General features: G+C 32.5%; 2 protein-coding genes and 1 non-coding gene across 4 annotated transcripts; 1 reads left to right on the forward strand and 2 right to left on the reverse strand.

The window, feature by feature from the left end:
- Positions 1 to 395: 395 nt before the first annotated feature.
- On the reverse strand, positions 396 to 3,007 carry LOC123890870 (F-box protein At3g07870-like). Of its 2 annotated transcripts, none has more exons than XM_045940589.1 (2): positions 2,946 to 3,007; positions 396 to 1,772 (listed from the first exon to the last, which is right to left on the reverse strand). In XM_045940589.1, the coding sequence occupies exon 2, from the start codon at positions 1,763 to 1,765 to the stop codon at positions 476 to 478; it is 1,290 nt and encodes a 429-aa protein (XP_045796545.1). In that variant the 5' UTR covers positions 1,766 to 1,772; positions 2,946 to 3,007; the 3' UTR covers positions 396 to 475. The 2 variants fall into 2 exon arrangements, with proteins under 2 accessions (XP_045796545.1, XP_045796546.1); XM_045940590.1 differs by having other exon boundaries at positions 2,942 to 3,005.
- A 5,531-nt stretch (positions 3,008 to 8,538) lies between these two features.
- Positions 8,539 to 10,214, forward strand: LOC123890871 (protein FANTASTIC FOUR 1-like). The gene has a single exon (XM_045940591.1). It carries the CDS (start codon positions 8,721 to 8,723, stop codon positions 9,498 to 9,500), a length of 780 nt encoding a protein of 259 aa, XP_045796547.1. The 5' UTR covers positions 8,539 to 8,720; the 3' UTR covers positions 9,501 to 10,214.
- Positions 10,215 to 12,498: 2,284 nt separating this feature from the next.
- On the reverse strand, positions 12,499 to 12,580 carry TRNAS-UGA. Its single transcript has one exon. It is a non-coding gene; the product is annotated as a tRNA-Ser (tRNA).
- Positions 12,581 to 13,111: the final 531 nt, after the last annotated feature.

Below are 13,111 nucleotides of genomic sequence, written 5' to 3' on the forward strand. Positions count from 1 at the left end.
TACATGTTTCGAGAAAATATTTCTATATTTGTATTGTTAACATGTGTCTTAGGTGCACATGTTAACATTTGCCTTAACTTAAGATTTTTATTGTCTTCAACAATATGGAAGCTTGCAACATTTTAATGTCCAAATTGTTAATTTTTGTGTCCACTCTTCAATGATGTTAAAATGCCTATATATTACTCACCAAAAAAAAAATGCCTATATATCTGATCTCAACCAACTAAATTATATATTTATTTTTAAGTGCAAACAGTGACATGAAATTTGATATTTATTGCTTTGAAGAAATATAAATGTAAGATAACAATAAATTAAAAGAACATCCATGCAAATAAAAAAAAACAAAAAAATACATTATATATAGTATTAATTTACGAAAATTGGCAAGATAATGTTTTACATTGCGATAAACAATTATTTTATAAGCAAATGTTATTACTAAGAAAGAGGCACAAGGGGTGCATAACCCTTACAAATATAGATTATGGACATTCTGCACCTCAACCTTGTTTCCTTTAGCAAGGTTCTTCAATGATATGAGACTTGGAATATGAAGGATTGATTCAAACCCGATTGGTTCATACCAGAATGATTCAGCCGTTTTCGTAGCTAAATATGCAACTCTATGTTTATCTGGTTCATAATAAACAGAGAGATAACACCTATTGGTGGGCTGAAGCAATAAGGCACCACAGCCATTCTCAAAGTGTTTTATTGGCTTACATACACGAAAATTCAGAGGATTTAGGACGAAATTATCTGTGCAGAAAACCTTGGTCCATGATTCACCAATGCCATATTCTTTCATAAGCCATACTGACCAAGTATTGGGTAATATTTTTTCACATAAGTAAAGAAATCCCTTTAATTCTACCAAGGTGATATCACTAGAAGAAGAAGAAGGAGGAGGACAAGGGAAGGATTGAATTCTTTCACTTTCTAAGTCTATAGACAATATTGACAGCTTTTTGTTATCAAAATTAATCCAATGAAGTGCTCCATTCACCGAAGCGGGAGATTCAAGCCTTGAAAATGAAAACATAGGATCAAATTCAACATTCCTCCATGTTGTTGTTCCTATTGTGTGCATCTCAACAACCACAATATTAGGTTTATAATAATGTATCCACTTCCATATTCTTATCACCTTATACTCATTAGTTTTGGGTTGGAAGCCAAGACCGGCGGATATTGGTATCCCATTAAAATTCAAAAGTCCATTAGCTTCCGGAAGTCTTATAAACTCACCTGTAATTGGATTGCAAACAACTAAATTGTTTACACTACATAGCTCGGAAAGAGGGGAAAAAGAGACATTTGGCTCACACAAGCAAAGCAAGCCATTGCAGGAATTCACCACATCAAATTTATCATCTATTGGATGAGGAACCCGAATTGTAGTTTCCGGATTCCGGAAAGGGAGCTTGAATTTAGGATCAAAATTGACAGTGACATACTCAAACTTTGGAGGTATGTGCTCAATAAGGTGCAAGGTATTTGACACTAGTCTTGGATTATGAAACCGAAGCATTAAACAAAGTGATGCATGTTCTGAGTATAATTTTACAAAACATGGGTCTAAAATGAGTGCATTCCATGTTCTGCAAACACATTTACAAGCAAAAATAGCTTTGATGGGGAGTTGAAGCAGAATGTGGGTGATGATTGAGGATGGTAAATCTGCGAAATAATCAACTTTTTCTGGTTTGAATCTGCGGCTAGTCATGACAGATGAAATTGAGTCGCTTTTTCTTTTCATGCCGATGCTGATATGTGCAAAACAAAACAATTAGAATAATAGCAGTGATGCTGATATGTGCAAGCAAAGCAAAACAAAACAAAACAATGAGAATAATAATAGTAGTATGATAGAAGATTAGAGAGGAATTAGTTAAATAATTATAAGTAGTAGTTAGTTAAATAATTTAGATATTAATGAGACATAATATTTATATTATTAGTTGGTCATCTATGCTATTGGGTTTTGTTTGGTTGGGCTTTATCCTCTAGGCCCATTAAGAGTCTTATATATATATATATATATATATATATATATATATATATATATATAGTGTCTTATGCACCAATTGATAGAGAGTTGAAGCTCTATCAAGCTACATTATGCTAAACCTAGAAAAGCAATAAAGAAAACAAGTAAAATAAAGATAAAATAAATTCATAGAGGATAAAGCCCAACCAAACAAAACCCAATAGCATAGATGACCAACTAATAATATAAATATTATGTCTCATTAATATCTAAATTATTTAACTAACTACTACTTATAATTATTTAACTAATTCCTCTCTAATCTTCTATCATAGTAGTAGAGAACACATCTACTAAGGTATATATATATATATATATATATATATATATATATATATTCATTCAAATACAAAATATAATGTTATTAAACAAGAACAGAAACAACTAGGAATCCAAATATTGCAGTATATATAAGCAACACAACAACTAGGGATGTCAACGGGGCGGGGAATACTTTACCAAAAATTGCCCACCATTTAAAATAATCTCAGAGATCACGCAGGGATCCATCAACATTAAAAAAACAAGTTTCTATTAATTTCAATCAAACTAGTTGCGAAAAAGTTTAATCATAAAACAAATAGAAAATTAAGACATTATTATTGTGAGTATTGTGAATTGTGAGAATAATAAACATCCAAACATTGTATGAAAATATAACATATAAAACATTTAAATATACACATACAAAAGGTTATTTTAACAAAATTTTCGGGGACGGATTCTCCGTGGGGGCGGAGGATAAAATTTCATCCTCATCACCAAACCTCCTTGGGGATCCTCAATAACAAGAATTCTAAAATCAGAAAAATCAAAGAGCAAGATAGAATACAAAGAACATATAGAGAATTAGTTAGTTAGTTAAACGTTATTATGCTTACTTACATACCGAGTAGTGATTTCAAACGACGACGGACAGAATCCACAAGGCTGCAGGGTGCACCGTATTCCTTAAGGGTCTGTTTGGTTCGGGGGTTTTGGAGGGGAGGTGAGGGGAGGGGAGGTAATATTTTAATTTTTTTGTGTTTGGTTCAATTTTTAGGAGGGGAGGGGAGGTAAGCAAAATCCCTCCTAAACTCAATTTTTGCTTCCCCCCAAATCGGGGGGATTTGGAGGTGAGGGGAGGGAAGCTTTTTCAAAGTTTATTAAACTAACAAAATTATCCTCAATATATTTTAAAATTCCAATATTATCCTTATTACCATTTTTATTATTAGGTCTTTATTGTATGTGTTACCTATACTCCTTGTCTGTCACAATTTGATCATCATTACGGCTGCTTGCTCATCCTCATTGCCTCTGCTTGCTAGTACCCGGTGTATGTTTTTTCTAACTATTGAACATATTTTTAAACGTGTTGTTTTTATACTGCTTGCTCTGCTCATCACGTTTTCACTTGTTTGTATATTGATCTTATTATATATATGTTTATACGTGTGTTGCAAATTCTTATTATAAACGTTTTCACTTGTTTGTTTTTGAACAACGTTATGAACATATATGTATATTGATATTGATCCTACAGTGCAGATATATGATCCTACAGTGCAGATTACGTTTTCACTTGTTTGTATATTGATCTTATTATATATATTGATCTTATTATATATATGTTTATATATGTTTGAATATTTTCTTCCGTGTTTTATTGAATCAAAGTTTTGGTTTTAATGTCTATGTAGTAAATTTTTTGGTGTGGTAGTGAGTTTCGTGTATGTGATATTTTTTTCTTTGAAAAGTATGTGTTATTTGTTTTGATGTAATAATAAAGAAATATTAGTTTTAAAAATGAGTGTTATAAGATTTTAAGGGTAAAAAAGTAAATTGATTTTAAAATACCTCCCCTCCCCTTGTGAACCAAACATATATTTAATTAAAATACCTCACCTCCCCTCCTCTCCCCTCTTTTGAACCAAACACATATGTAATTAAAAAATTTCCCTCCCCTCCCCTTCCCTCCCCTCCCCTCTATAAAAATACCTCACCTCCCCTCCCCCTATTTTGAACCAAACAGACCCAGGCAAAGTCCTGATCCAAGTAGGCTTGTGAATTGTCTGGCTACTTTACTTTACTTGCTTAAATAAATAAATTAATTAATAGGCTCTTACGGTTACTTTGTCGAAAAGTTAGGCCAATTTTCAGGATATTATCTTCATTATTTTGTAAAAGATTTAAATGCGATTTTTTTACTCATTGTTTTCATTCTTATATTCATTATTAATTAATTTTTATAGAATCTTTTATTAGATTTTGTTTTTTACTCATTGTTTTGATTCTATATTCATTATTATTAATTTTTATAGAAACTTTTATTAGATTTTTCTCAAGTAAAAATTACTCCCTCTTTTTTTTTTTTAATCGCTCAATTTCCTCAGATTTAGCTTTCTAATTAACTGTCCATTTAGTGTTTTAAGGATACGATTTGTCAACGGTACCCTTTGTCAATTACTCATATATTTTGGAAGAAGGGTGTTTTTCACTTAAATTCAAAATGACTTCTGAGGCGGAACGACTTTATTTTGAGGAATTGAAGGTTAGGAGGAATGAAATGAAAGATGTTGTAGTTACTAAGCTTAGAAAATTATTAAAACATCTTTCTCTAGCCGGCCCTATGTTCTTTTTCTCTGAGTTTCTTCTTCCTCTACTAGTTAGGGGTGATTTTAGGTCATATTTGGCCTAAAATCACCCCTCTTCACCTTTTTTCTTGTTGTTTTCAATCTAAATAAGTGATTTTTCACATGGATTAAGTTTTTTAGTTGTTTTTCTTTTTTATTTGTGTGATATCGTCGTCTGAGTGCGGCGTTTGTGTTGATCGTCGTCTTGGTACGACGTTGTTGAATTCTCCGTCTTGTTACGGTGTTCGTTTAGTTCATATTTGAAAGATCATCTTCAATCAATTGCAGATTCAATCAATGATTTGGGCATCAACGTTGCAGATCCGGAAGCATGGATATTTCGGTGACTTTAGTTTTATCATATTATTATTTGTAGGCATTTTGCAGTTGTATGCTATTAACACGGATGCTGTGAGTTTGTTCGCAGATTCATCCTTTTTGTTTTTAGCGATGTTGAATTTATATTTGCATCTGATGTACTATATCAATTATTGGAATGAATGAATATCGTTATCTTTTTAGTCAAAAAAAAAAAAAGCTTAGAAAATTATTGATGATGTCGTTGGAGATGTTTTCTCTCCCCACCCCCTGTGAATCTTTTATACCCCAATATTCCAATTTTGTCTTTGTAGAAAAATTCGGTTCGCAGAAACCGAATTTTTTCTAGTGCACATTCAGAGTAAATTTCGGTTTTTAGAAACCGAAATTTGTTTTCAAGGCAAAAAAAAACTTCAGTTTCTACGAACAGAAGTTTTTTCAAGGGCAAAATTGGAAACTCAGGGGAATAAAAGATTCACGGGGTGGGGAGAGAAAACATCGTAGTTGGAAAAGAGGATTTTGTTAGAAAAAATTGCCCATTTGGCTAATGATTTTTTCAAAGTTGTTGAGACGGAAATAGGTCCTGCACGCACTTGAATTAACACATTGGGATCCTGAGCTTGCTGTTTCTGCGGCGGAGCTATCTGTGGAGGATAATCAAATTCGAGAAATTGAAGAGCAGAATTTAATTATTGATAAATAATGCAGTTCAGAGACCATAACAATAAAGTAGATCAAATGCCGGTGTATTTAATTTAATATATATTTAGCCATTCATTTCATTCCCTTAAGTGGTGCTCACCTCACAACCACAATAATCATTTTCTAAAATGCTGAATTGTTCAAAAATAAAATAAAAGAGGACTGCTATTTACAGCGAACAACAATTTCACGAACGATTCACGAAGTGTTCTCCACCGTTGGATTATTTTTTTTACTGCAACATTTAATAAAGTTGTTGTGCCAAAGTCACGTTGTTCCAAGTCTAAATCTTTAACCGACACCATTGCCTCTGTTTCTTCATGAAGGTGTGATAACAGAGAAACTCCATCGGTGAACAAAACTTAAATGGAAGACAATTCAATCAAGTAACAAAACTGCTTAACAACCACAAAATCGACCTGATGAAATTGACAATTGAGAAAGTAGACAACAACCACAAATCGATTCAATTAGCAATAGAAACTAAAATCGATTAAGGAAGGAAAAAGAATAACGGTGGCTAACGGCAAAGTAACGGCGACGACGATGAACAAAAGCAAGGAAAGACAACGGCAAAGGAACAACGATGATGAAGTAAAGGAACGGCGACGGAGAGACACACAGAGATGGAGGAACAAAGAGGTATACACAGTGGAGACAAAGCAATTAGGCGGCCGCGGGACAATATCCAGAGGGAGAGATGAATACAGAGTTGCACATGGTTTGCGGTGGTTCAGTTGCTGTTTTGGAAAATTTAATTAAACACAACGATGACACGTCATTCGTGAAGGATTCGCTATAAACTTTGTCGCTACATCTAGCATTTTCCAAAATAAAAATGCCCGTGAACTTACCTGGAAGGAAATCCCTATTATTTTCCATTTATTGTTGTCATGGATATATATATACTCCCTCCGGTCCTTATTATAAGGAACAATTTGGAAAAAACACATATACCAACAAACCTTATCTTTCTTAATAAAAATTCTAAAATTTTACAATCTATTCCAAAACTAACCTTGGTGTATTAATTTATCCTTAGGGAATATATCACTCTAATTAATGCATAACTTTGGAATGGATACAATTTAATAAGGGTAAAAATGGAATTGTAAGAATAAATTTAATGATTGTTTCTTATAAAAAAGACCAAATTTTTTTTCCAAATTGTTCCTTATAAAAAGGACCGGAGGGAGTATATATTAGTCAAATCAGATTAGCACGATAACATTCTCATTAAAAACGAATATTAGCACGAGAATATCCAAAATTCCATTTTTATTTCCTTTTCCAAGTAGTCTACCTATTGACTAGTATTTCAATTTTTTAATGTGAAATAAGTCAGTGTACTGGTTTAAATATTGATCCATACATATTCATGGGACAAAAACAATAAACACTATCTATACTAGTATTTATCACTAGAGAAATTCTAATATAAATTACCTCTACAAATAGTCTACTGTGGATGGGTATTTAATTTTCTTTTTAAATTTCAATGACGTCATGCATTATTATTTAGAAGTATAAATTAGTGATGATCTTCATTTTTATGATTAAGTAATAATTTAATTTCTTTTGGTTATGTGAGAAAAAGAAAAAAGTGAATAACTAAACTTTTGAAAAAGGACACGCCTAAGCATCACCTAATAGGAGATGATAAACATGACATAAGTTCATTAAATGTAATAAGATGGTCAAAACTATTAACTTCGAATATAGGCAAACGAATTCCTCTGACCTCTCTCGAAGAATATGATGAATAGAAATAGTTCAATCTTTAGCAAAATAGTTTCAGATGAGTTTCAAGAGATTTGCATAGTGATGAAACCTTGTAATGTCTTTCATCACCAATTCTACCACATGAAGAGAGTCAGAGTAACACATAAACTTTCTATAATTTGTCTCCCAGCACAACTTTATACCAATCAATGGAGTTTGAATCTCAACGTCTAGGATATCCGAGATCACCACATAGCCAAAGAGACCAAGTTGAAAACTTCCATCGTGCTTACGAATTAGTCCACCATAACTTGTCTTTTGTGGGTTTGTACTCATCCCCAAGCTACCAACTCACCATCCATGGAGTATGAATGTGGCCAAAGAATCATTACCAAAAGCCTGGTGAGCCGAGATGAAGTTGAAAATATGGATGCAATCGTCAAACACTAACTTGTTTCTTCTACATCAAATGTTTCACATAATCAAATGTGTAAGAATCACAATATCATTCACTATTTCGGAAACCACAATTACTCATTTTTTTATTTTTTTTTGTCAAGTAACATAATGACTAAAGTTTTTAGCCTCAAAGGAAAGAGAATAAATGAATTTTCCAAATTCGAACTTGATTCAATACGATGTCTTTACCAATTGAGATAAACTTATACATTTATTACTAGTATCTCCTAATAACAATATTATTATTGTTTTGATAAAATCTCCTAATAAGAGTAACAAATAAACCAAAAAAAATCTCCCGATATCTGTTTGTTCAACCAAAAAAACAAAAAAAAAAATTGTTTTACGCACGATAAATATATGATGAAAATGAAAATAGTTGATTTTATCAAAATCACGCATAACAAGAGTTGCTTATCAAAAAAAAAAAAAAAAAAACGCATAACAAGAGTTAAGAGATAAAGACAAAAAACTGTAAAAAAAAAAAAAAGAGATGGAGATTAAACTCATACTGCTACAGCTACTAATTAGAGAGAGGTTAATGTTATTGTTAAATTTTAACCCATAGAAGTAAAACCGATTAGCAACAAAAAATGCTAATTAAAGGAAAAAGTCATAGTCATTAGGCATATTAATCCAACGTAGGACCCACCACCGTTTACTCATTCATTCATCCAGCTCATCATCATCTCCATTGCCACCCCATCATCATCTCTAACTATATAACACCATTCTTCTCTTCTTTTCTATTTTCCATCCCAAACACACAAACACACAAAAAAAAAAAAAACTCACAACACAACACCAAAAAAAATTAAAAAACTCTCTCATGTTTTTCAATTTCAACAATGACAGATACAACTACTCTTTTTTTGTATTATCCCATTTCTATTATTCTTTCTTTTTCTCTTTCTTTTATTTTTTCTTCTCTTATTAACTTGTTCAAGAAAAATCTTCACTCTGTTTCTGGTTTGGCGATCGTAACCGCCGATAACAGAATTGATCCGGTTCCGATGTCGAATTCGAAGCCGGATATTACGGAAATTACTATTCCGCCGCGGATCGGATTTGTCTCCGGAGATTGTACTGAAAGTCTTGGATTCGAGAGTTGTGATGAGAGGAGAATTAATGATGATAATGGAATGAATGTGAATTGTGATGAGAATGAGAATGATGAGATTTGGAGGAGGAAGATGATGATGAAGAAAGCTGAAAGTAGAGGAAATTGGATGAGATCGTTTCCACCGCCGTTAACGTCGTTGAATCGGAATGGTAAACCTAGTTTTTATCTTCGGCCGGTGAGGAAAGATGGAAGGTTGGAATTAACGGAAGTTAGAATTCATCGACCGGATATTCTTCATGCTTCTCGACATGATGGACGGTTGACATTGCATCTGATACCAGATCCAGATCAAGAAGAAGAAGATGAAGAAGAAGAAGATGAACAACAAGAGGAACTTGAGGAGGAAGAAGAAGAAGAAATTGTGGAAGAAGAAGAAGAAGAAGAAAATAGAGGAATTCGAATGGTAGTTGGAAACAGTAACGAAGGGTTAAAGAGGTGTCACGAAATGGTGAATCGTGTTCATGGAAATCATCACCTTCAAATGTGTGGAATAAGCATTGTGTGAGAATTTATGAAGTACACGTGGCGTTCATGTTTACAATTTTCTATTTCTTCTACATTTTCATTCATTCACACAATCACAAGCTTAAAAATGAAAGTGACAAGGTAGGATTAACATGTGAATAAATTATACTCTAGTCTTTCTTAGATATAAAAGAAAAGTTTTGTCGTCCATAAAAATTGATGTATCTGGTTAAATTTAGATCAGATATATTAACATAATATCAGATACATGAATTTTTTTTTGTCGACTTAACTTAATGTTATATTTAAGATCGGAGAGTATTATTCAGCTACTAGCTCAACACAATGGAGGAGGAGATGAGAATGGTTTGATGCTAGCTAGCTGTATGAGCTTGTGTTGTGTGTGGTGCATGTTCAACCAACCACAAAAAGAAATAAAAGATGCGGTGTTGTTTGCTTGTTGATAAAGGACAGGAACAGAAAGTGGAGGCAAATGCAACAAAAGGGGAGGGGAGAGGGACAGAGATAGTAGAGGTGGTGAGGTTATATGAACAAGCTATAATTTGAGAGTTTTCTACTACTCTGTTTATTAATTACCAAATTTTGATCTAGTATTGTTATATTAGAGAGGAAACAAAATTAATTGAACATATTAGGCTATGTTTTCTTATGTTAATTTACTTTAGCATCTAAAATGGTTAACCTCTTTTAGGTTGATTAAGTGATTCTTACCATGCCATCTCAGTTTTTAACAATTCATTCATTTTTTTAACTCTCAAAAACTTAAAATGGGAATCACAATTTATCTCACATTTATAGTATTTTCTTCCACCCATAAAAAAAATTCTCTTTAACACTTGTTCAAATCATAAGGTCGATTGTAAATGTCAATATTGTTAGGCATATTGTTAGATGAAATATTTTTAATGTGTTTTTGAATCTATGTTATGACAAAAAGAAAGAACTTCAAAAATCTATTAATGTTAAAAAGTCGAATTTTATTTTTTTAATCTTTCAATTCTCAGAGAATGTCTTATGGTGAAGTTCATTAATCATGACTTTTTTCTCTTTTGTTTTTTGGTATTAACCTTATGATTTTCAGGAAAAGAGTTTCGATAATTGAAAGTTCGGAAGTCTGGTCAATAATTATTTCCACCAATAACCGAACTTGGGTTCTCTAAAATAATTCTTCTTACAAGAAGTTCATTAAACATTGATTGATTGCGCATGTTAAATGTGAGATAATTAAACTTTTCAAGTTTGAATATCGTGGAAGAAGAAAAAAAAGAATACCTGAGAGAGGAGATCCACTCAAAATGATCGGTCACATTCTCAAACCGAAGGGATTAATCATAGACAACACTAGTAGTGGATACTACTAATTTGTATCATGTGGTTACAAAAATGTCACATTCTCAAACCGAACGGATTAATCATAGACAACACTAGTGGATACTACTAATTTGTATCATGTGGTTACAAAAAAGAGATGGTCAATTTTGATGATTGGTTAATTACGTATGTTTGAATGTGTGGCATTTTCTGAAACAATAATTGAATTTTGTGAGGTCATTTGATGTGTGAGTATGTATCCATTTTCAAAAATAATTTGAGAGGGACATATTCAAATTATTAAGATGGATGGTTCAAAATGAACACACCGATGGATATTTACCAGACTAGTCGCAGTTGTAGTTTATGCATGTGGTGGTATTATTTGGCTGCAAGCAAGTGCACTTAAATATCAGAAATTGACAAACACGGTAGTGTAAAGAAAAACAACTAATCAATACAATAAAAAAGGAATCAATCAAGCGATCAAAGAAACAACACTCAAGAATTTGATGACGACGGTTAAAGCCTAGCTGTATTCCTCCCTCGGTTCCGCAAAGTTTCACACCCTTTTCCTTCATCCCAATTACACCATGACTTTTCAAAGAACCTCACTTTTCTTCTTCTACATTGTCCTTTGTGTATGTTTTCTTCTTTCAAGTTGAGACAGTTTGTTTTGGCTGAGAAATTTACTCCGAGGAATATTTTTTTTTTAAAAATGTATTAAACTGAAATCAAAGACTCGCAATTTTATGGAGATAAGTGAAAGAAATGTTCGTCAGACAATGACATTTTGCCTGAATTCACGTCAAAGACAGCGCTTGATGGTTGAGGTATATTTACAAACACTAAGACTTTAAGTTAATATATATCATTTGAGGTGGGTGAGAGGTTTCGAATAATGCATATCTTCATAAATGATAGTGCTTGGCTTACATAGTCTAAAATGTGAGGTATTGGGTCCGGTCTGAAACAGTTGTCGTTCAAACCTAATTAACATAGTCCTTTGATTATTTGAGGTCAATATTTTTGCAATTGCGTGTAGTTGCCATAGTTCATTTTTGGAGTATAACCGAATACATAGGATTCTCACATATAACACTATTTTTCTTAATCGAACTCAAAGACTCATAGTGATTATGGCAGATTGATTGAAGAAGTGCTCCTCGACTAGTGACGTTTGACCAAAAGGCACGTTGAAGATGTCACTTGATAGTGGTGTGTACTTGCAAATGCTCTAACGATTAAGTTATTATATTGCTTGACGTGGGTGAGATGTTTAGAATAATGTATACCTTAAGAGCTAGTGATATGTAATCTAAAAGATAAGATATTTGATCTGAATCAGTCTAAAGTATATTTTAAAAAAATAAATAATAAAAATCTTACTCGTATTTCTTAAAAAAAGTTGCGGTATATCATATGTTTTTTTTTTTGTACCAAAAGCACGTTCTTTTATGTATTTGGTTTTATAAGAATGAGGCATATAAAAAAAGTTACTTTTTTTTTATTCATCCCTTACCTTGGAAGAAAATCAAGCGACTTTAGCAAAAAATTTAGGAAACACAAGTACAAGTGTTATGTCAAAAAATAAAGTGTTGGAAAGTGTTAGATTCCAAGTGTGAAACAATGAAGTCCCGTTATGTGTACTTGCATGCGTACCTTAGTTAACTGGTTAAGGTTCCAGCAAAAATTAAAAATATAAACGTCGACAGCAGGGTTCGAACCTGCGCGGGCGAAGCCCAACAGATTTCAAGTCTGTCTCCTTAACCACTCGGACATATCGACGACTTGTGAAACTTTGGTAACTAAATGTATATGACTGTTTGGCAATAATGTTTGTCGCTGAAATAGTTAAGTAGTTAGATATATTTATATAGATAGATAAATTATTGTATAAATTGTAGATTTTCTTTTTATCATGAAAAAAGAGTCGAGAAGTATAGCATTACTTCAGGTAGAGAGAGGAGCAATTATCAATTTTAATATATGAGTTTTTTTGTTGTCTGCATATGTGGCCATTTTGTTTATAAAACCAGTTACTTAAACATTGTCTGCTACTTAAGTAGCGGACGAAATTTTTTCCTAAAATTTGTCACTTTATAACATTCGTTACTTCAGTAGCGGATGAGTAAAAATAGGGCGCGCGAGTAACCGGTGGAGTGACAAAAATAACTCCCTAAAATTTAATGATAAGTATTTTTTTGTTGGTAGGAGTAAAACTAGGGTTTTAGTAGTCTTGGCAGCCCACTTTGTCACCTCATGTATCTCTAATGAGTAGAAAAAAATAATGAGCAAGTTCATTTTTATGTAATTCTA

Source organism: Trifolium pratense, linkage group LG6 (genome assembly GCF_020283565.1).
Source record: "Trifolium pratense cultivar HEN17-A07 linkage group LG6, ARS_RC_1.1, whole genome shotgun sequence".
Taxonomy (NCBI): Eukaryota; Viridiplantae; Streptophyta; class Magnoliopsida; order Fabales; family Fabaceae; genus Trifolium; species Trifolium pratense.

Excerpts from the sequence above, each read along its gene's own strand:
- LOC123890870 (XM_045940589.1), bottom strand. The coding sequence starts at position 1,765 with ATGAAAAGAAAAAGCGACTCAATTTCATCTGTCATGACTAGCCGCAGA.
- LOC123890871 (XM_045940591.1), top strand. The coding sequence starts at position 8,721 with ATGACAGATACAACTACTCTTTTTTTGTATTATCCCATTTCTATTATT.